This window comes from Vidua chalybeata, chromosome 1 (genome assembly GCF_026979565.1).
Source record: "Vidua chalybeata isolate OUT-0048 chromosome 1, bVidCha1 merged haplotype, whole genome shotgun sequence".
Classification (NCBI taxonomy): domain Eukaryota; kingdom Metazoa; phylum Chordata; class Aves; order Passeriformes; family Viduidae; genus Vidua; species Vidua chalybeata.
In genome coordinates this window covers 151,094,769-151,118,329 of record NC_071530.1, presented here as the reverse complement: position 1 = coordinate 151,118,329, position 23,561 = coordinate 151,094,769, and the positions used below count along the sequence as shown (strand labels likewise).

General features: G+C 49.5%; 1 protein-coding gene and 2 non-coding genes across 3 annotated transcripts; 1 reads left to right on the top strand and 2 right to left on the bottom strand.

Moving 5' to 3' along the window:
* Positions 1-258: 258 nt before the first annotated feature.
* Positions 259-331, bottom strand: TRNAF-GAA (transfer RNA phenylalanine (anticodon GAA)). Its single transcript has one exon. It is a non-coding gene; the product is annotated as a tRNA-Phe (tRNA).
* Positions 332-967: 636 nt separating this feature from the next.
* Positions 968-1,040, bottom strand: TRNAF-GAA (transfer RNA phenylalanine (anticodon GAA)). The gene has a single exon. It is a non-coding gene; the product is annotated as a tRNA-Phe (tRNA).
* Positions 1,041-17,491: 16,451 nt separating this feature from the next.
* ARC (activity regulated cytoskeleton associated protein) lies at positions 17,492-23,561 on the top strand. The gene is made up of 3 exons (XM_053966081.1): positions 17,492-20,706; positions 21,263-21,429; positions 21,816-23,561. The coding sequence occupies exon 1, from the start codon at positions 17,940-17,942 to the stop codon at positions 19,152-19,154; it is 1,215 nt and encodes a 404-aa protein (XP_053822056.1). The 5' UTR covers positions 17,492-17,939; the 3' UTR covers positions 19,155-20,706; positions 21,263-21,429; positions 21,816-23,561.

The following is a 23,561-nucleotide window of genomic DNA, read 5'->3' as shown; positions in this document are numbered from 1 at the left end:
TGACAAGGGTCAGGGTAAAAACGGGAAACGCTCAGGAAAAAGTAGAAAACTTCATCAGAGAATCATAGAGTACCCTGAGCAGGAAGGACCCACAAGGATAAAACCATGGAACCATTAAGACTGCAGAAGATTTCCAAGAGACAGTCCAAGCTTTGACCCATCACATCCTTGTCAACCAACCAAGAGCACTGAGTGCCATGTCCAGTCATTTCCTGGGCACTTCCAGGGATGCATCATTGATTCCAACTGCTAAAACTCTGCTGAAGCCCGGGGTTGAACCAGGGACCTTTAGATCTTCAGTCTAACGCTCTCCCAGCTGAGCTACTTCAGCCCTGCTATCAAGATTTGTTTCCCTATAAACAACAGGTAAATACACTGGAACCCTTTAGCCTGGAAAATACAAATTTTGGGGAGAGAGGTTGCTTCAAGGTCAGTTGTGATTATGCTAAAAATCACTTTCAGGGGGTTTTCCTACTCCCCAAACCCAGTTTTGATTTCCTGCTTGGCCATACACCAAAGTGGGTCAACCTTTCTGCTTCTTCTCAGGGCAGTCCATGCTATAGGACTGTGAAGAGGCAGTGGAAGGAACAAAAATCCCTTTAGATCATGATTTTTGCTAAAATACTTGAACTGTAAAACCCTGTCCCTCTTTCACAGGCTCAGACTGGTTGAGGTCCAAAGGGACCTCGTGGAGGTCCCTGCTCCAAAGCCCTGCTCAAGCAGGACCCAGAGCCCCTTGGCCAGCACCACCTCCAGGTGACTTGGGAATATGTCTGAGAAGGGGAACTCCACACTCCCTCAAGGCCACTGGGCCCAGTTTCTCCTCCTTTCCCCACAGCAGAGAGGCTCCTGAGCCCTCCAGTCCCTGCCAGCGCTGCTGGCCCTTGGCTGGGCTCTGTCCTGGATGTCCAGGTCTCTCCTGTACTGGAGAGCCCAGCCGTGGGCACAGAAAAGTGCAGGAAAAGTCTGCTGAAGCCCGGGATTGAACCAGGGACCTTTAGATCTTCAGTCTAACGCTCTCCCAGCTGAGCTACTTCAGCTCTGCTGAGGCTCAGATTTTCCCAAAAACTGCTGGAACACGATGGGATTTCAGACTTCTGCCACTCAAACTGGCTCAGTGGACACTTGACTCTTTTTGATATATAAACACCTCGCCCAAACATCAACTATCAGACCCCAGAAAGGTCAACAATTATCAAAAGTCTTCAAGTGGGAGTGGCTGTGGTGGATAAATACCCAAGACTGGAATTATTCTTACAGCCACATCTGCAGTGGTAGCAGCCAGACAAGATGGAAAACATGGAAACATGGAATAGTTTGGGATAGAAAGGATATGAAAGGACCAGATCCACCTCCTGCCATGGGCAGGGACACATTCTGCTAGACTAGCTTGCTCCAAGCCTTATCCAACCTGGCCTTGGACATCTCCAGGGATGGGGCAGCCACAGCTTCTCTGGGCAACCTTTGCCAGGGCCTCACCACCCTCACAGACAAGAATTTCTTCCTAATATTCAGTCCCACCCTACCCTGTGTCAATTTAAAGCCATTCCCTGTGTCCTGTCCCTCCATCCCTTGTCCCAAGTCCCTCTCCAGCTCTCCTGGAGCCCCTTCTGGCACTGGAAAGGGCTCGGAGGTCTCCCTGGATCCTTCTCTTCTCCAGGCTGGACATTCCCAGCTCTTCCAGCCTGGCTCCAGAGCAGAGGGCCCCCAGCCCTTGGAGCTCAATGGCCTCCTTTGGATTCACTCCACATCTTTTTGAAGTTGGAGGCTCCAGAGTTTTCTCAGAGGCTGAACTAATCTGTCACTCCACAGAGCTGCCATCATCCCTGTCCTGATGGCTCTCAGAGGGTGACAAGGATCCATCTGCAGGCTCTCCCTAGGAAAGGGAAGATGTGGATGCCTGTCTCACTAGGACTTGGTTCTGCCTTTCCAGCTGTCCCACTTTTGCTTCAGCAGCTTTTTCCTTGTCAAGGAAAAGCGGCTTCCCACCAGCTTTCCTCAGACAGGAAGAAATGATCCCAGCATGGAAACTGTGGTATTTGACAGCCCACTCTGCCTTGCTGGAAATACTGAAGTTTCAGCTGGGTACAGAATTCCTGTGGAAAGCTGAGCTCCGCTGCCGCTTTGCAAATGCTCAGCAGTGTTGGTGGAAAGGATGAAGTGAAGGATCTGATAAAGAACAAGCCTTGATGGAAGTGCTACATTGCAGATAAATTAGAAGTTTGGGGAGCTGACTCACTGGGAACTTGGGTTTTTCAGCTGGTGAAACACCAGAACTGAAAGTCTGTGGGCAAAGTCATCAGAAGTCAGACTTGTGGTGCCAGTTTGACGAGTCACATGGAAGAAGTTGGAAGATCAGACTTTTCCTTACTGAAGAGGAAGAAATTAAAGCTGTTTTTCCAGCTAAGTTCAGACCTCAGGGCTGGAGCTCTGTAGGGAGAGAATGAATTGGAAGGAGTGAAATATTGGGATATCTCCTGTTGTCCTCTCTTCCCTGCACCATTTCCCCTGACAAAAAACTCCTGTGTCATTCACGTCTTGATTACTCTTCAGGGTGTTTTTTGGTGCCTTCATCCCATGAAGGATGTATTAAAAAAAAAAGCCCTCAAAAAAGTGCCTTCTGCAGAAGGAATTGCTGTGTAAACCTTGTTTATCCAATCAACAGAAAGAAAGAGTAAAGGGAAGGATATTAGAGGATCTACACAAAGAAAGGGTATTTTAAGATCTAGAGAGGAATCATTAGGGGTTGATGACTTATTGATTCTTCTGATGCAGGAATTAAAGGTTATCATTGGAAAAGAGCAAGTTCCAAACTTGGAACAAAGGAAAAGAAGGAATTTCCTCACACAGTGTCTGGTTATCTGTGCAAATCCCTGCTATTATAAATCCCCAAACTGTAAAAATGTTTAAAAGATGACCGGGAAGATTTATGGAGGGAAAAAAAAACAAAAAAAAACCTCTGCAAAGAGCATGAAAATATGGAACTTCCTACTTTGGTTCATGCAGGGCCCTGAGCCACAAATCTCTGGAGATCAGGAGAGCATCTGGCGATATAACACCCTGCTGTTTTTCCTTTTTTAGGGACTAACTCACAGAAAATGTTGCAGGCTGGGTATTGAGCTGGATGTTCTTCTGTGCATCTCCTCTGGCACCTCCTTGTCCTCACGCTCTGGCTTCTGGAGGCACCAGGATGGTGTCAGCCTGTGAAACCTTGCTGGCACGTTGTGCAGAGCTGTGCTGGAGGTGTCATTTCATGCCACCAGCCAACTGTTTAATCACCGCTCCCACGCGGGTGTCTCAGGCTCTGGCCATGACAAACAGATGACAGGCCATCCCTCTGTCCCCGCTTTCCCTCCTCCCATTTCTTCCAGTTTTCCTGCCACTCCAGCCTGATCTGCCTGTGCTTTCTCAAATATCCATCTGCCATCGGGCAGAAGCAGCTTTCAAAGGTTGTGGAATTACATCCATGCAACCTGGAAAGCCAAATTGTCCTGGGCTGTATCCAAAGAACTGCAGGCAGCAAGTGAGGAATTTTGTCCCTCTGCTCCAGCCTGGAGGGATCCCACCTGGAATGTTGCATCCAACACTGGGGTCCCAGCACAGGAAGGACATGGAGATGTTGGAATGAGTCCAGAGGAGGCACCAAGGGGGTCAGAAGGATGGAGCAGCTCTGCTGTGAGGAAAAAAAAAAAAGAGAGAATTGGGAATGTTCAGCCTGGAGAAGATGAGACTCTGGGGTGACCTAATTGTGGCCTCCCAGTACCTGATGGAGCCCACAAAAAAATGGAGAGAGACAATTCACAAGGGCCTGGAGTGACAGGAAAAGGGGGAATGGCTCTAAGATGAAGAAGAGTAGATTTAGATTAGAGATTAGGAAGAAATTCTTCCTGTGAGAATGGTAAGGCCCTGGCAGAGGTTGCCCAGAGAAGCTGTGACTGCTCCATCCCTGGAAGTGTCCAAGGCCAGGTTGGACAGGCTTGAAGCAACTCGGAATAGTGGAAGGTACTGGATGATCCTTAAGGTCCTTTCCAACCCATTTCCGAGCCATTCTGTGATTCCATGATTTGCTGAGAGTTGCCACCAAATGATCCCAACCTCCCTGTCCCTGTCCAGAGCCGTGCTGGCCTTTATATTCCAGTCTGGATTCACCACCTCTTGTGGAATTCACTCTTTTTTAGTTTGGCAAGGCCATCACCCAGAAGGAGGCAAAGAGAGGTGACCTTTTTCACCCAACTCAGCACATCAAATTTGTCACCCATGTCAGTTTTTCCTGCAGACATCGTGGCACCAAACTGCCCCAATGGGATTTTGTCCCATTTCCTCACTCTTTCCCCAGCTTTGCACCAGGGGAGTGACATCCAGCTGCAGGGTTGGGATGTGATTGCTTTTCACTCCCTGACTTGGCTCTGATGTGTCATAAAAAACACATCTTCTTCCTTTAGGCTTCTTGAAATTTTTCTGTCTCATTACACCAAGAGGGCTCTCCGTTTACCTGAAAATAATTTTTAGTGATTATCTCTATTTTGCTGTCACTATTTTCTCTTTCTGCTCTTTTCATTTTTATGAAAATTATCTCATTAGGAACATGGAACTCCTGTTTCTGAGGAAGGTTTCTTGAGGTTTGTAAAGGTCTCTCAGCAGGAAGTTTGCTCAGCTCCATTTTCCCCTCTGGTTGAACAGACCCCCAGGTGAGCCCATTAGGGGAAAATGGACTGCTTGAAAATAAAATTGTACAGAATATGCAACAGCAGCAGCACCTCTGAAATGTAAGGCTCCAATAAGCAACAAACCATATTTGCAAAACTTCACTTTGATGGCAGTTTATTATTTTAGGGAAAGAAAGAGATAATGGCCCAAAGGGCACTGGGATGCTTCCCACCACAGGGGCCGTGAGGGGATGGAAGATGAGGCCTGGGATAACATCATTGTTATTCTGGAGACACAAATGCAGCTCTGAAAAACAGAGTTAATGAAGCCCAGCTGCCAAACTCTGCCCCTCACACAGCCATTCCCTCTCCCTCCTGAAGTCTGATGTCTGAAAGACGCTGAGATTGTCAGTCCATCACTCAGGGGGGTGGCACTAGGGGTTCTTTAATTTTTTTTTTTTTTTTTTTTTTTTTTTTTTTTTTTTTTTTTTTGTTTAAGTTAGGAATAACAGCTCTGCTGCCCTGAGGTGCAGTATCCCTGTGCTGTAAACACAGACCTTGGATGGAGGAATGCAGAAATAATCTGGGCCTGGGTGAATATCTGCAATCTGCCCTGTGGTGAAGTACCCACAAACAACAAACCCCAGACCTGGAATTTAAGTCCTCCCCAAGTTTAAACCCCTTTTTTTTCTGCGAAAACCAATGTTCTAGTGTTTTGTAGTGGATGTTCTCAAAGTGAGAGACCTGAGAGATCTTAGAACCCTCCAATGGTTTGGGTTGGAAGGGACCTTAAAAATCATCTCATTCCCATCTCCCTGCCATGGATCTTCCACTATCCCAGGCTGCTCCAACCTGGCCTTGAACACTTCTAGGGATGGGCAGCCACAGCTTCTCTGGACAGCATCTTGGATGCATTTCACTCAGAGTGAAAGAGCAAATTTGGAAAAGCAGAGGTCTGTGCTCACCAAATCGTAGTTTCAGAGGTAGGAACGTATTAAAGGCAGAACTTCCTGGGCTGGATGAGGGCACCCCAGCTCCGTGTGGAAAAGAGAGAGCAATGTCCATGTCCGTGGCTGTGTCCTGCATGGACACAGCTGACCAGGCAGCAGGAGAAAGCTCGTCTGAGAGTCCTGGAGCGAGCACTGAGAGACACAAGCCTTGTCCTAAATTTGCTTTGTGCCAATTCCTGAATATTGCAATCCTGCGGTTCAGCTCAAGTCCTGCTGCTTTCCCCAGCCTTAACAACATCGGCAGATCCTGCTCTGCCCCCACAAACTCTCAGTGCTTGTGCCTTCCCCACATCTTCCTTCCAATGTGGATCACCCACTGCTACGTCAACCCAGCTAAACTCCATTTTCAGCAGAATAAACCAAACACATTTGGGAATCACTTATTTAATAATTGTCAGTAGACCAGAGGAATGAAATAGATGCTAAAAAGATGTAAGAGCAGCACCAAGAAAATATTTGTAAAAATAACAGGTGTTTTAAAGTGTGTAGGGGTGTGTTAATATATTTATAAGATATTAATGCATAAACCAGGTGGCCCTGAACTTCATTAGGGAACCAATTGTTCTTGCCAAACATTCTTTGGTGAGGTTCCCTGAGAGATTTCCCAGAAACTCCTAAAATGAATAGTAAACAACAATTCTTGGGGGCTGGGAAATATTTTCTGCCTCTGCTTAACATCCCTGCCTCCTTCTGAAGTTTCTCATTGTTTTGCAAAACATCCAGAAGGTACAGGGAAAAAAAAAAAAAGGAAGAAAATGGTGGAGGGGGGGGAAAGATGAATATAAACAGAATCTACAAATAATGGGCTTCACATTGAAAAGCAGGGAATGATTGCTTGGACAGTGATTGCATCTTGATGTATAAACGGGTTTGTTACTTAACTCTGGTGATTCATGCTTCAGGCACAGGGATGAGGCAGCTGCCAAATTTCATGCTGGGAAGGAATTTTCTCTCCCAGAACAGATTGGCAGGGAATTTGTAAAGACGAAAGGTCAGTCGACAGGGCCAGGTGTTGTCACCATGAACATGTGGGCAAGAGGGGGGACATCACAGAGGACAACAACGCTGTGTTTTATCTCATGGTACCAAGTATCCCCCAAAAATCAGTGCACAACCCTTTATGCCTTTCTCCCACACCTCCACCAGACCTGCAATCTGGAATTACTTTATTGGGCACTCTCCTGTCTCCTATGGATGAATCCTGGAGCAACATAAAATATTCTTCACAACATTTATTTCAACTGTGTTTCTAAATAAAGCTGAGCTGAAGCTATGTGAGATTTAGTTGTTGGGTGTTGGGGTAGGGAGGGTTTTTTTTTTTTTTCCTTTTGTCTTTAAAGAGTGTCTAAAGAACATGTTCCAGCTGTCTGGAAGGAAACAACTAGAAAGGAAAAGAGAACAAAGGGAAACCAGTGGAGATATTTAATTGAGATAATTTTAGCTGCTCTAAATGTCACAGGCAATCTTGTACAAATACTTAGGGAGAGGAGAGGAGGAAGAAAGTTCTGTGCTGGTCAATCAGTGCCCAAATTAAGGAGAAGGGGTTGTCCTTTCAGAAATCAGGCAGGACCCTACCTGGAAGCTCTTGGGTAATTGCTTTTTTGAGCCTCAGGGCTCTCCCCTAAACTCACAAGACTTCAATGCAAACCATAAATTCATCCAGACCCAACAGCCTGAAGGGAAACCCTCTGGTTTTGGGGCTAAGAAAGGAAATAAGGTGCTCTTAGGGGTGCTCAGCCTGGGTGTGGTGAGTTCAGATCCCTTCTTGGTCTGGACGTCTGTGCCTTAGGTGAACACTTCTGGGTTAGAGCAAGGCTGGGTCACTCCTGGTGGGATCTCTGTGTGCTCTGTGTGACCAAATGTGCACAGTCAGGGGGATGGATGCTGGAGCAGGCTGCCCGTGGCAGTCATGGAGTCCCCACCCCTGGAGAGATTTAACAGATGTGTAGATGTGGCACTTGGGGACATTGGCAGGGCTGATTTAATGGTTGGGCTTCATGATCTTAGAGGTGTTCTCCCACCTAAACAATTCTCTGGTGTTGGCTTCCCTGTGACATCTGGGATGCACAGCCTGGGGTGTGTATTCCGAGATTTAAGACAGTCAGGTTGATACCTTGGTCTGGCCTGATGGATGTTTATTATTATCAAAATGCAAAGCTCTTGCAGAAGTTGGACTGTTGCTGATGGGGCAGTCAGAAATCTTCATCTGTGAAGAAATCACAATTCGTGTCCCAGTTAAAACAGACGTGCTCTGAACATGGTTTCCCAAAATTCCTGGGAAGGGAACCCTATCCCATGTCTATTTTGGACAAAACCAGGCTCATTTTTAATGATTTGAGGACATGGTTTAGTGGTGAACACAGTGGTGGTGCTGAGTTCAGCTGGACTTGGCGATCTTTGAATTTGATCACTGCTGATCACGGAATGGTTTGGGTTGGAAGGGACCTCAAAGATCATCCAGTTCCACCCCCTGCCATGGGCAGGGACACCTTCCACTATCCCAGATTGCTCCAAGCCCTGCCCAACCTGGCCTTGGACACTTCCAGGGATAGGGCAGCCACAACTTCTCTGGACACCCTGTGCCAGTGATCTTAGAGGTATTTTCCAACAGTAACAATTCCATGATTCTATGTAAGTGATAAACACATATCACTTATGTATTATCACTTATTGTATTTTAATACAAACTCCACCTCCTCATCCCCACTTAAACTCGAGGTTTGGGTAGAGATTTCATCTCCAGTACACTTCCTGCACAACCACTGACAGATACCTGGGGGTGCCCTGGCGAGATTGTGTCACCCTCACAAAACTTGGGGAGGGAGTTGAAGGATTTTGGAGAACCAGAAGTGGATGGGAAGGAAGGATCTGCCTGTCTGCATTGTGGAGGCCATAAAACTCCAGATCTTAGGGTTTCCCCCTCTGTCACATTGTTCTCAGCAGCCTGGTCCAGAGGAAGGTGTCCCTGCCCATGGCAGGGGGGTGGAATGGGATTATTTTTATGTCCATTCCAACCCAAATCCTAGGATTCTGGGATTGTATGATCCCTTCAGAGAGCCTTCCTGGCTCCAAGCAAAGCAGCACTGCAGGGGCTCTCTGCCCCTCCCTGATGCATCTCCAAAAGAGAAGAAAACCTGGCTTTAACCCTCCCAGAGTAGGCACCACATTTGGGGAGCCATGCCCACAGCATCCCCATTTTAGCAATGCCTTGGGGGTGCTGCCGTGGCTCATTTTCACCCCCTGGAAAGCTCACCCGGCATCTGCCTCCCTTCCCTGTTGGCAGGCAGGTGGAAGAAAGGCAGGAGCGTGCGGCAGATCCCCCAGAACACAAACACACACACACACACACACACACACACACACACACTACTCATCCCTTTTGTCTGCCCCTCTCCCACTCCCCCCCTTCTCCTCCGCACTCCCGCCCACCGCCGGTGTCTCATCCCAGGATGGCTCATGGCTCTCCAGGTACCTGCAGGGATGGATGCTCTACCCTCGGCTTCTCCTCAAGGAACCCATTAACGCGGAGCTGCCGCTTCGCCTCGCCCCCCCCTCCCTCCCCGCAGCCAAGCCTGGCTGCTGGAAAAAAAAAAAAAAAAAAAAAAAAAAAAAAAAAAATCAAAAAACCGGGGGGAGCAAGGTGGGAAATCCAGGATAGCGCATCCTCCCCCACAGTGGGGGCTGAGGCTCCTCCGGGAAGGTCAGCACTCTGTGTGAGAGGGGAGAGAGAGCGGCGATGGGCAGGGAAGTGTTGGCAGGGCTGGACGAATGACCCTGCATCCCCCACACACACACACCAAAATCCTTCCCTTTCTCTGTCGCAGCATTCCTGCGGGGATCCATGGAGAGCTCGGTCCCATGGTGCTGGGAGCGAGCTGCCACTGCCTCCCCAGCAGCCGCCAGGCTGGGAGCAGGAGCCCAGCAACAGGGAAGTGCTGCCCATCCCATCCTGATTGCCCTATGGCGGGATCATCCCGGCCCACGTCATGTCTGAGGGACACGAACAAAAAATTCTGCAGTCCTTAGGGATCTATCACTAAAATCAGGCTCAATAACTCCAGCTGTCACTGTACTGTTATATTTTTTTCCTTTTCTTTCTCTATTTTCTTTCCTTTTTTTTTTTAAACCCCCCTTTTTTCCTCTCTCTCTTTCTCTCCTTTTTTTCCCTCCCTTTCCCCCCCTCCCCTTGTTTTCCTTATTATTCCCTCCTCCTTTTGGTCTTGCTGAGATTCAACAGATCTATGGGGTCAAAAATTTCCATCAGCATTTTTTTTTTTTCTAGATATGACCAGCCCTCTTGAAAAATAACCTGAGGAGAAGGGAGATAGAATCAATTCCCATGATCTTGTGGGGACAAGGAACAGATTGGTGTCAGGATCACTCCTGTCCCAAGTTTATGCTTCTAATCCTGTGGATATCTCATCCCTGGAAGTGTTCAAGGCCAGGTTGGATGGGGCTTGGAGCAACCAGGACTAATGGAAGGTGCCCATGGAAAAGGGGTGGGAACTTGATGCCCTCCAGAGTTCCCTTCCAACACAAACTTTTCTAGGATTCTATGACCTCCAGCCTGAGACCACCAAAGAGTTGTGTTCAGTGCTGGGGAAGTGATGTGCTGAAGAGTTGTGAAGGCTTTTTGGAGCAAGGAACTCCTGAAAATCTTTCCACAGCAACTCACTCCCCAGCTCCTCCCACCCCTGTTTTAATAAGGCTTTTAGTGACGTCTGGGGCCTCCTAGATTTGGAAGGAAGAAATTAGCGCAGTCTGCTGCTTGTTTCTCACGTTATTCTGTTTCCCTCAAGCTTCCCTGCTGGCCCTAATTACCCATCTCTCATTTTACAAGTACTTAAATAAAGGAAATGGGAATGCTGGTGGAATTGGGTTGGGATGAGGATGGGCTGAATGAGGTTCCCTTTATTCCAGAAGTGACCTCGCATCACCCCTGCTGTTCCTAGCGGTGCAGGAGCCTCTTTGCCACATGAGGCAGGTGCTCTGTTTTTTATTTGGGACAAGGGGACAATTTCTGCACTGGCTCCAGCTGTGGCTCCCTGTGGATAGGCGAGATTAGCGAGCATGCTTAGAGGAAGTCCTTTGTTAACAGCAGTGCTTGATGGGGACAAAAATAAGGGAAACATCTTAGAAGAAGGAGAAGCAATATGGAGAGGTGGAGAAAAAAAAGGTAAATTGAGTCACAGCTTGGTGATAGATCTGCTAAAAAGAGGAGAACAGTGGCCTAGTTTGTGTCTTCATGGTGGTGATGGCTGTGAGAGCAGGGAGCTGACAGAGCTCTGGGGACATGGATTGGGCTGGGAACAGCAGCCTTGTGTCCTGCTGTGATCATGGAAAGGATCCGTGTCCCCTTGGTGTCCCTTGGAATGCCCCAATGGAGCCCAATGCAGACAGACAGACACATCCCTGTTCAGAGATAGGTACAAACCATGCCCACAAAATGAGTTGTAATAAAGCACTGAGGTTTTCCCTTCATTTTTAGGAATGTCCCATCACTGAGGACACTTGGGTTGAAATCCTGGTGCCAAATTAGGCAGAACGTGGCCTTAAACCTATCTGAGGTGTTGTCCTAAGACACCTCTGTGGCCAAATCCTGGACAGGTTTGGAAATGCTTTGGGATTTCAGCCCCGATGAGGGAAAATAAAGCATTTAGAGGGTGTTCCTGAAGAGACAAAACCCATCCATCCACTCAGCAAGGCAGTAACTGATCCGTGGTTCAGGCAGGGAGGGAAATGTCTGGATGATACCTTGGAGGACACTTGCAGTACCACGTGCAAAGCCTTCCCTGAGCATTCCTTAGCTTCCTCAGGCGTATTCCCTCATGGAAGCAGAGGTGTTGCCACTCACAGGAGAGGTAGGACTCTGTAATTTGATGTGGAAGAGGGGCTGTGGTGGATTCTCCACGGAATCAGCTCTGGCTGTTCACCCCCACAAGGCAGGATTTTCTCTTATGGCCACAGGGCAATCCCATTTCTCCATCCTCCACACAACCCATAGCAGGGAGTCCGAAGATGCAAATCTTCCCATGAGCCAGTCTGACTTCACTGATGGAAAATGAGGCTCCCACCACCCCTAAAGTCCTTCCCATGTGCTCTAGGGCAGGAGAAAAATCCATGTAGGTGCTAATAAAAGTGAAAGAGAGAGAGAAGAGAAGAGAGGCTTAACACAGATTCACCCATGGGAACAGCAGGATGAGCAGGAAAGGTCTGGAGCAGCCTGAGCCCCTCACTCCCCATCACCTGAGCAGCTGGTACAGCCAAAAACCTGTGGCTGCACAGCTTCCCTTGGTCATCATCATCAAGGGCAGGATTTGATGCCACCAGCAAGGACCATGCCCCATTTTCCCCGTGTGGCTGTGACATCCCAGTGCTCCACCACCACCACCACCACCACTCCTCTCACACGGCCTTGGAGGTGTCAGTGTGAAGCCCAGATTGAAATGGGATGCAAGGGAGGAGCAGCCTGGCTCCATGGGTCACAAATGATCTGCAGATCTCCATGGGATGATGGCAGAGGATGAGGAGCAGAGCTCTCCTGGCCTGGTGGGACTCTGTCAGCCAAGAGGAACCAGGTCTGCTCCTCACAGCCGCCCCACCGCTCTCCCTTTTTTTAGCAGACCTGTGACTTGTAGTGTTTGCTGCTGAGGAGGAGTAAAAAAAAAAAAAAAAGCATTAAAATCAGAAACTTTTACTGGAACACTTAGAGGGACACCCTGAAGGGGGACAGGTGGGTGAGGGGTCAAGTGTGAGGCACAAAGTGGGCCAAACTCAGCTGTAAAATGTGGCAGAAGAAATGTCACAAACCAGTTGTGAACCAGGCCCTTTGACACGGCGACAAATGTGTTTTTCCAGCTCTGTCAGGGCTGTGCAGGAGAGGAAAATGAAGTTCATTTGGAGATGTCTTTCTGTTTGTGTTGACCTCGGGAGGGTCATAACAGCCAACGCCAGAGTGTGAAAAATGCTGATACCTCCTTTGACTTCCTTGCTTTAGCCTCAGGCAGGCTTGAGGAGGCAAAAAGCAGCACAAGGAGAGATTCATTAACATTTCCTCTGCCCAGCAAGAAAACCAAAATAACAAACATCTCATTAAATAAGAAGAGGGGAGAATTGCAAAACACAGGCGATATTTTTAGTTGGAAAACAAAGCAGTTCATCTTCCTCTCAAAGTAGGGCTTTCCAGATGAAAAGGAATACGGAGAGAATTCTGCACCAGGAGGAGCGGCACTAATAACAGTCATCATTATGGGGTAATATTGATAGCGGGATGCCCTCAGATTCCCAATTGCTTCCACACCCTCCCAGTAAGTGACGTGGGCCTGGGGGACAATGGGTGGCCAGGAACAAAGGACCTACTGACGTGTGAACCATGTTTTAAAAGCAAAACTCTGCGTTGTGAGTGCCAGCTCCAGTGCAATAAAGTGTTCCAGGGCTGGAGACGGATGAATAGAAACGTATGGTGCAAATTAAATGAGCTATTCTTTTCCCTCTTTCTTTCCTTGCGAGTTTAAAAGCTCAACACCTTAGTTTCCTCTTAATTTTATTTCCTTCCGAGGGTTTTGCTCCCAAACAAATGACTGGGCAGCTTTGTCTGGTGAGCTGTAGGAGAATCAATAGGGATTGAAAGGATGTGGAGGCAGATGGGGGGGAAAATGTGGTTTCTTATTTTCTTTTTCTTACTTCTAGAAAGAGGAAGCAATTATGGAAGGGAAAGGGAAAATTCTAGCACAGGGAATACAGGATAATGCAGAAAATCCCTTGTTCACCACTAGAAGATATTAGTTCCTGCAAGAATATGGGATGAATTGCCTGCATGGCTTCAGGCTTCCAATTTCAGGTGCTTCAAAGAGTCCTGGGTGGAGGAAAGGCTCCTCCAGACAGCGATTCCGAGGAGGAACACAATGCACATCTCAGTGCACAACTGGGGAGGGACCCTGTCAGCACAGGAGGTCACTTCAGCATCCACCAGAGCTCTTCAGAGCGCGTGCAGCACAAAATCAGCTGCAGCAGAAACTTCCCCAAGTTTCCCTCGGGATCTCTCTCCCTTCTCACTCACCCACCAGGTTCATCTGGCTCACAGCTCAGGCTGCTCTCCAAGGAGTGACATCTCTTGCCATAAGGTGCCTCTGAGCAGAACACTCACCCAGATGAGGTGGAAAAGGCCTGTCAACCCCCCCCCCCCCCAAAAAAAAAACCCAAACCAAACACATTTGCTCTAAGGCGAGGTGCAGAGAGAGCCCACAGCCTGAACTGATGCCAAGGGGTGAGTGCCACCAGGCTCTGGGTGCATTGTGTCCTCAGCAGACAGTGACAGCACCGGGGAAGGTGCCAGTGACTCAGTGTCCCTTTATTCTGGTCCCTCTCCCCTCAGGGGAAGACTCACTTGCTGCTCACTGCCACATGCTCTTTTTGCTGCCTTTAACTGGTCTGTTGGCTTTCCCCTTTCTCCCTCCTAATTTTTTTTTTTTTTTTTTGGATCTGATCCTAACCTACAGTGCTTTAAAACTCTCCAGGAAGCTCTAGAGAGACAACCCACGTTGACACCATCCCTGCTGAGCTATGAGATGTGGCTTTTTGCTATTTTCTCTCCTTCCCTTGCTTCAGCTGAGCTCTTTTGGAGCAAACTGCTCGCCCTCATCCTCACTTCCCACTTTCCTTTCTGCTCTTCTTGCCCCTCTCTTATCTTGGACACCCTGTGGCCACCCAGAAGACTTCTGCCTCCTCCCCATCCTGTCCCAATCCGTGGATCCTGTCCTTCCATGCCTGTCTGACTCTCTGTGCCCGGAATCTGCCTGTCTGCCTCAAATTGCCTCTCTCCATCACCTCGCTCCACATCTCCCTCCTCCCTTGGCTTCCGGCTCCCCTCTCTCCTCCTCCTCTTCCCACACACCTCGCTTTAATTAGAAATACAAAGAAAATGCTTATCACACACGTCTTAATCAGCAACTCGTTCCCCAGCAGGTCCAGAAGGAAATCCCCCATTCGTCCTCGCTTCTCCCACCTCCCCCACCACCTCCACAGAATTAGGAGGAGAGTGATTAGGGGGAGAGCTCTGTGAAAGGAGGCTGAATGAGATTAACCCAGAGACCTGGAAAAGCTGGAGAGAAGAGCCAAGAGAATCGTGGTGATGTTCAGCTAGGGCTAATTCTGGAATTTCTGGGGGGAAAAGAGTCCCTGGCAGCAACTGACTGGGAGAACTGGACTGAACTGGGAGTGCTCAGCAGGCTGAGAATGGTACAGCAGCATGTCCTGGTAGCAGAATAATTATTCTGGATTGTGGGAGCATAAATACAGCCAGGAGATTGTGGAAGTGATTATCCCCCTCCAGTCAGAGCATTTTAGATCATATTTAGCTGCTACAATCAGGTCTGAGCCTCTTAATACAAGACACTGATCACAGGGAATGAGTTCAGGCCATTGGGATGGTCAGAACTGGTGCCTGGTGTGGGATTAGACACTGGAGAAGTGATGGATTTGGGGGACCCAACAGCAGTGTCCTGTCCCTGTAGGGGGTTATCAAGGAGATAAAACCAGGATCTTCTGGTGGCTGGTGAGAAGACACTCAGCTTGGGTACCAGGAGAAAGACTTTCCCTCCAAGCAATCACCATTCCTGGGATTTTCAGTATCTGAAACCAGCTCAGCTGACCCAGCAGCTGACTCAGCTCGGAGTAGGAGGTTGAGCTAGAAACCTCCTGAGTCTCCTTCATCCTTAATAATCCTGAGATCCTGCGCTGAGTGTCAAATGAGGCCGTTCAGATCCAGGATTGCTCCCCAGCTGAAAAAGTAAGGGAGGAGCAAAGAGAGGCAGCAGGGCCCGGAAAGAGACTCATTTATCAGGGCAGGTTTAGGAGCCATTTCATCCCAGACTCTGGCATTTGATGGGATAAGGAGAGGCTGAATGCAGGTAACCTGCAGAGTTAATGCCACTTTATATTGACCCCATCCTATGGGTCATTTCTGGGGTTTCTGGGTGAAAAGCTCTCCAGGGAATATCTTTGCACCAATCCAGAGGTATAAAGGTTGCAGAGTCTCTCCCAATCCATGTTATCTCTTCCTGGCAGAGCAGGCTTGAGGCAGATTCTGAGGCGCTGAGACCGCAGCATAAAAGGCTCCAGATCTGTCCCAACCCCTCAGGTGATTGACGCTTTACTTTTTCTGAACACAAACACAGCTGCCCCAAAATCTTAGGAAAACTGGGTGAAATTGGAGAAGTAAGCCAGGCAGAGGGCAGTCAAAAGAAGTGGCATTGGGAGGGGCTGCTCGATTAGGAATTTTGTGTAACATCCTCAGGGTCCCCTTCCCCACTCACTGACCCTCCCTCCCTTCAACCAAGCCATGCAGCCCTTCTAGGTCAGCTGCTGCTGCCCTAAGTAACCCTCTTGTTCCCCGAGAACCATCACCTGCTAGGGAACAGACACCGGCCCTCCTGCACCACATAGATTTGAGGAGAAAAAAGGGAATCCTGACCCCTGCCCCTCACACCCTTGAACTTAACCACCACCAGTTTGTGATTCTGCTTTAACCAAATGCCTGGGCTCACCGGGGCCTCCTTCCAGCAGGACTTCACTGAAACACGCTCTGCCTCCTCTCCTTTTTGCTCCTCTGGGATGGCTGAATTCCCACCAGGAAACACCGAGCCAGGAGCTTTGGGAGTGAGGACTCATCCTCAGCCTCGCAGGCACACTGCCCACCATCCCCGAGCACAGGCAGGGCACCCCTCCATCACCACCCTGCTGCCAACAGTTTCAAACCCCTTTTTTAGATTATCCTGATGGGTCAGCATCCCACTGCCTCCAGCCACTGGCACTAGGAAGGGATGAGAAGGCCCAGATGTCCTCAGCACCTCTCTGGGGGTGTTCCGGCAGGGAAACTCTCTTGGATTAGGGAATCCTTTATCTCTGGCTTATGTAAGACCCGGAGACTCCTTTTATGGTTGGCTTTTCCTGCCTTGTCAAGAGCAAAGAACAAATGTAGCTTCATCTGCGCTGGTGGGCTGGCTCACTGATTAAGCATCTGATTCAAAGCTAAGTACAGAACAGGCTTTTGATGGGCGGATTTAATTCGTTGTAAAAACCAGGATGTCGTCCCCCTCCCTCACCCATATTCCCAAGATAGTGGTTGGTCTGGTGCAATTAAGCCGCGGGGATGACTCCCACCTACCAAAACCTGAGAAAGTCCAGAGCACTCCAATTTGTGCTGAAGTGGCTCCTTTGAGTGTTTCCCCCTCTGCTTCCCCCCTCCTCTTTGCTTTTCCTTTCTCTTCTCTCCTTTTTTTTTTTTTTTTTTTTTTTTTCTTTCCCCGCTGCCGATTTACCACCATTCCCAGGCATTTGCATGAGGAGTGAGCTCACCCTGTGTGTGTGTGTGTGAGCGCAGGGGGTGTGCGGGGGGCCCGTGGGCGTCTGACACACCGGATTCCTCCTCATCCCGCCCTCCCCGAGCCCTGCCAGGGGACGCATGTTAATGATGACCTTGCTGAGTAAAGAGTTGTGGAAGGAATAAGTGTTTTTCCTGCGCTCCCAGAGGCGGAAGGTGCGATTACTCATCCATCTCTCCAACTGTCTCCAGCACCTTTCAAGTGCTTCTCGCGTCGAGTCTGGGGGCGTGAGCGAGGGGGTGGCGAGCGAGGGGAGGCTGCCAAAATCTGGGTTGCCACAGACACCGGCCTCGCTTTTCCTCCAATGAACGCTGCGCTGAGAGTGCCAGAGGAGGCTGGGCACCACCCACATGTTGAGCTGCGTGGAGTATAAGTAGATGGAGGAGCCTGGACTAGTGGCAGTTCAGACAGGGAGGAGAAGCAGCTCTTTGCATCTCCAGTGAAAGCGGTTTTTGACTCACCTAGTTTGCCCGAGGAGAAATCACCCGGATTTTTGCTGCAGCTTCCAGCTTCTTTGTGCATCTCTGTGATTCTCTCCGGCGGGGACTTTGCGGCGCTCCAGATTCCCAGCGGGATTGGACATCCTATCCAACTCCTCTCTCTGTTCCTGGAGGATCCTGGTTCTCTCTGGGACACCCCTGAACACGTGAGACCAGCGTTTCCAGCTTGGCACCGGGAGAAATTTGCCTACAACTCTCTCTGGGATCCACGTGGACCGACCAGCTCGCTCTGCGGTGATATCTGATTGGGTTGTGTTTGTGTCCAAAAGTCCTTGGAGGGGGGTTTAGAAGTCTCTGTGTGTCTTTCAGGAAGTGTTGTGGTGGGGGTTTTTGGGATCCAGCTTTAGTGCCAGGGCTTATAACCCAGTTCTTTCCGTGTTTGCCACTCGCACGGTCGGAGCCATGCAGCTGGACAATGTCACCAGCGCGGGCGTCCACTCCTTCCAGGGGCACCGTGGAGTTGCCAACAAGCCCAATGTGATCCTGCAGATAGGGAAGTGCAGGGCAGAAATGCTGGAGCATGTCCGGAGGACCCACCGGCACCTCCTGACAGAGGTCTCCAAGCAGGTGGAGCGGGAGCTGAAGGGATTGCAGAAATCCGTGGGGAAGTTGGAGAACAACTTAGAGGACCACGTCCCAACTGAAAACCAGAGATGGAAGAAGTCCATCAAGGCCTGCCTGGCCAGGTGCCAGGAGACCATTGCCCACCTGGAGAGGTGGGTCAAGAGGGAGATGAATGTTTGGAAGGAGGTCTTTTTCCGCCTGGAAAAGTGGGCTGACCGCCTGGAGTCCATGGGAGGCAAATACTGCCCTGGGGAGCAGGGCAAGCAGACGGTGTCCGTCGGGGTGGGAGGCCCGGAGATAAGGCCGAGTGAGGGGGAGATTTATGATTATGCCCTGGACATGAGCCAGATGTATGCCCTGACCCCTCCTCCCGGAGAGCTGCCTAGCATCCCTCAGGGCCACGATTCCTACCAGTGGGTCTCCGTGTCGGAGGAGGCTCCAGCCTCCCCGGTGGAGACCCAGGTGTTTGAGGATCCCCGGGAGTTCTTGAGCCACTTGGAGGAATACTTAAAGCAGGTGGGTGGAACAGAGGAGTATTGGCTGTCTCAGATCCAAAACCACATGAACGGCCCAGCTAAAAAGTGGTGGGAGTACAAGCAGGACTCCGTCAAAAACTGGGTCGAGTTCAAGAAGGAGTTCCTGCAGTACAGCGAGGGAACTCTGACTAGGGATGCGATCAAAAGGGAGCTGGATTTGCCCCAGAAAGAGGGGGAGCCCCTGGATCAGTTCCTCTGGCGCAAGAGAGACCTGTACCAGACCCTCTATGTGGATGCAGATGAGGAGGAGATCATCCAGTACGTGGTAGGCACCCTCCAGCCCAAACTGAAGCGTTTCCTGAGCTACCCCCTGCCCAAGACCTTAGAGCAGCTGATCCAGAGGGGGAAGGAAGTCCAAGGCAACATGGAGCACTCTGAGGAGCCCAGCCCACAGAGGACCCCTGAGGTTCAGCCAGGAGACTCCGTGGAGACCGTGCCCCCCTCAACCACCGCCAGTCCCGTGCCGAGCAATGGGACTCAACCAGAGCCCCCCAGCCCCCCAGCCACTGTCATATGAGCTCCCCTGAGGGGGGTCTGGGTTCCGTGGAAGGGAGAAGGGGGCTTATTTAGGAAGCTTCTCCTTGGAGGGAAGTTCTGGCTGAGACGAGACCTGAGGAGTGCTCAGTCCAACAGCCCAGAGCAGAGGGATTGGCTTTGCTCCTGGGGGGAGGGAGGTGGTGTGGGAGAGGCGCCCCAGGATGGGGTTGCCCCCCTCACCCAGGCCGTGCCAAGCGGTGGTGCTGGGGACCCTGCTGGCACCACTGCGGGGAACAGCCAATTTTATGAGAATTCCCTGACAAGAAACTAGAGACAATTCCCAACTTGTGAAGCGGCCGCTCGGCACTGGCAGCTCTCAAGGACTTCATACGAGTGCAGCAGTTGGTGGAGGGTTCCTACCCATCTGGATCTCTCTTTTTCCTTCTCTCCTCCCTCCTCTGAGAGGGTGGCCCTGTCCTGAGGAGACAGCTTTCTTTTTGACCCTTGCTTGTTTTTGATTAACCTCTGGGTTTCTGTTCACTTGGCAATCTCCTGCTCTTACTTGCTCCAAAGGATTAAAGCAATTTTTTGATTATTTTTTGTTATAAGAAGAAGAAAAAAATCCTATTATTTCAGGAACTGAAAGCTTTAACAATCTGGATTATTTTCTGTGGTTTTCATTTCACTGCACCTAATACCTGCTTTAATGTGTTTCCTCTCAAGAGGCTCTTACTGGTTTACTTCTTGTTTAGTTTCTGCTCACTCTAATTCAAGGCCACTGCAGTGCAGAGGCAGATTTCATCCTTTCTCTGCACATTATCCTGTGCATTCAGCAGGAAACAGGTTTTGTAATTAAATTCTGAGCTCATTTATTGAAGAAGCAGCCTCCTTCCTTTCAGAGAAGAGAGGGTGTTCAAGGTAGAGAGAGGAGACACCAGAGCTCTTTCGAGAGAGACTGGGGGGGAGGGAAGGGAAATAAATCCATACTCTTTGAATGAAACAAACAAACACACCCTAAATTCAGAGCAAAATATCCCCAGAGCAGCAAATCGAGTCCATGCTGATGTGTGGAGACAACAGGAGCTTTTGCCATGTAAAAGCCAAAAGAAGCGAAGAGAGAGATCTGTGTGCCCCAGCCCAGTTTTAGCCTCTGCGTCGCTGCAAGGAGTTTCTGCTCACACAGACGGACTCCAAATGCTCCTGGAAAGCCTGGCACCCCTGTTCTGGAGCACCTGAGGACAGAGTGTTGTCTGCTCACAGAAGAATTCCTGCAATATTTCGCCACAGATGGAGATGGACTTGGACTTTGTGACTTCTTCCATGTTTGAGACAGGAAGTGCTCAGCACTCACCTCTGGCCAGTGTTTGATGACAGGACTGAGAGAAGAAAGACATTCCTGAAGTTTGGCTCTCCAAAGCTTCCTGAGGCTGGACACATCTTGGGCATCATCTGCATCCACCACCAGACCAAATAAACAGCAGGGATGCAGCAGCAGGAGTGACCCTGGGATGCTCCTGGCACTGCCACAGCGGTGACATGTGGCCCTGGTGGCTCAGAAGGCCTTTACTGTGACTCATTCCAAGAGGCTGAAGGTAAGGCAGCTCTCTGGCATTCTCTCCTCAGAGCTAAACTGGTCGTAGAATGTCCTGTAGAAAACTTGCCCTGGGATAAAAACTCAGCTGAAATGGGATATGAAGCATTGGGGCTGGGAGAAGGGGGAAGGGAGAGCCAGCCTAAGGGAAATACAGGAATGGGAAAAGTTTCCAAAGAGGGCAGTATCCCTGATATCCTATATCAATCCTTTCTGATTAATGTGGCAAAAGAATGGGAAGCTTGTTAATTCCCTGCCCCACGACTTGCCTTGTCCTTCATGGAGAACCTCTGGGCTTGAGTCCCCACCTGAGGCAGCACATCCCAGGTCCATGCACAGCCCAGAGGAGCTGCTGGTCTGCTCTGCATCCTTGCTGGGAGCTGGTCTCAGGAATGGTGGGAGCTCTCCTCTCACTTGTTCCCAGTTTGTCAACAGCTCTGTGTGCAGAGAGAGGAGCATTTCTCACTAATGACCCGGGCTGAGTGATGGGGGAGTGGGAGTCACTGCTGAGGATGAGCTGGCCGTGTATTACAAGCTTTGTCTCCTCTTGCTTCCAGTGACTCACTCAGATCCTCCTCTGAGAAGGAATCACTTCGCAGCATGCAGCATTTGGGAGGAAAGCCACAGAAAAAGCTGCAAAACAAAGGCCTCAACATCAGACCTGCTCTCAGGACCCTCAGCCACCAACAGCCAGATCCACCACCTGAAGGAAAGACTGGCACAGGTAATTACATCCCATATTACCTCGTGGCCCTTCCTTAATCTCCCCAGTGCCCTGACCTGAGATATTGAACAGCCCAGGTGCAAACACCTGAGCTGGTCTGGAAACCTCAGTCCCAGGGGCTGCAGCAGCCTGGCACCACCAGAGAGGTGGGATTTCAGCTCCTTGGTGTCAGAACCCAAGCACCAGCCCCAATAATTGATGCTCCAGGGACTGCACATTGTGGCTTTCCCTTGGCTGGACCATCGGCAAATCCTTAGACCCCAACAGCTGGTGGGTCCTCCAGGCTGCAGGGACAACAAAATTTAATCCCAGCTCCTTAGAAGTCCCCCTTTCTCCTCACTTCAAAAATCTAATCTTTCTTTTTTTTTTTTTTTTTCCTTTTCCAGCAATCCCTGCTGCTGTTGCTGAGATTCCTTCTCTGTGTCCAAGAGCTTTCCCAGGGGAGAAGAAAGTGCTGCAGGAAGACAGATGGCAAATCATGCACCAAAGAGCCTCCCATGCAGTGCAATGCAAACATTCAAGGTGCTGAGAGCCAGAACGAAACTGGGAAGCTGCTTCCAGCAGGACAAAGAAAAGCCTGAGCTGATCCAGGTACTCCAAGCACAGAAGAAAAGTGCTGAGAATGGAAAGAGAGGCCAGAACAGAAGAACCAAGTCCAGGCTTTGGGGACAGCAGGGATGCTGACTGTCTGTGGAGAGGATTCTGCACCTCTGCAGTCTGGGGCCGCTGGGACTCCCCTAAAGAAATCTTCACTAGAAAGTGATCCTCACTGAAAAAAACTTTCCTGATTAACTTTGCCAAGGGGCTGATCCTGCCTTGGCTACGAACCCTCCCCGCTGGCCATGCTGTAACTCACCTCTCCTGAGTCGTTTCATGCGGGTATCAGTTCCAAACCTCAAAGGGCTCCCGGAGTTTGGAGAAGCATCCCACCGTCCAGATGCTTGTCTGAACTGTTGGAGCCTGCACATCTGGGCCAGCTGTCTTGCCAGCAAGGAGCCTTGTGAGACAGCAGGCGCTCTCTGGGTCTGCATGGGCCAGAGTTACTGCAAGAACTGGGGTTCTTGTGCTGGCTTTGGAGTGACTGTTTTCCATCCAGACCCAGGGAGCCCAAAAAAGAGCTCGAGTGAGCTGGACAAGACAGTTTTGGTTCATCTCTCAGCCGAAGAGGTCCAGTTGGTTCCTCTCTCTTCCAGAGCCAACTGTCCTGTGTGTGGGTGTGGGTGTGTGTGTCAGTGTGGGGTGTGTGTGTGTGTTGAGCAAAAAAAAAAAAAAAATCCACATTACTTAAATTCTGTGGTGTTTTGTTGCATTTGAATTAAGCCAGAGAGACCTAAGGCACATTCCAACAAGGCTCAGCAAAAATGTCCAGGACTGGAAAATTCCATAAAACCATGTAAAGGCAAATTCCCAGGCATCATCTTAAGGTCTAAATGATATTTGATTTTGAGGTGCTTAATTTCCACAGTCTCTTCCAAGGGACTAGACTGCCTCAATAGGCATTTTATTTTTCCTGCTCTTTTAGGGAATTAGCCTGTCTGTGCTACTTGGTCATTTGGTCCTGAGTTTTTTGCATTTTCAGCTGGCTTTCTGGAGTGTGCAGAACTGAATCTCCTGGACTGATTTGATTTCAGTTTTTGCTCCAAGCAAATTGGAGCTTTACTTGTAGCACCCTGGTTTTTATTACCAGCCTCTCCAGGAAGGACTGGTAGTTTATTTTCCTGGGGCAGAGTCACGTGAATGAGAAGCGTGGATGTGTTGTACCTCTAGAACTTTAGCAGATTTCAACCACTGCATTTTTTTCCTCCCTAGGTGATTTTGCATTACTGATTAAACAACTTTAGAGTTTTTATTTTTACTAGAGATATTATTAATTCAAGCAACCTTGTGCAAAAGGCAAACACATCAAATTGCTGCAGGTTGTAGGGGTTGAAGCCAAAAGGTCTTTGTAAGCCGACATCACCTGCCCTGGATCTGAATGGATCAGGCAGTTTATTCCTCATGTGTCATGTTGGAGTTACAAGATCACACCAAGCCACTAGAGCCTGTGGGTAGAATAGTGCTACACTCGATTTGCTATTGTAGCAAAGCCTTTTGTAGATTTATACAATAAAACTTTGAAATATCTGCTTCAA

Coding starts and splice junctions, on each gene's coding strand:
- ARC (XM_053966081.1), top strand. CDS start 17,940: ATGCAGCTGGACAATGTCACCAGCGCGGGCGTCCACTCCTTCCAGGGG.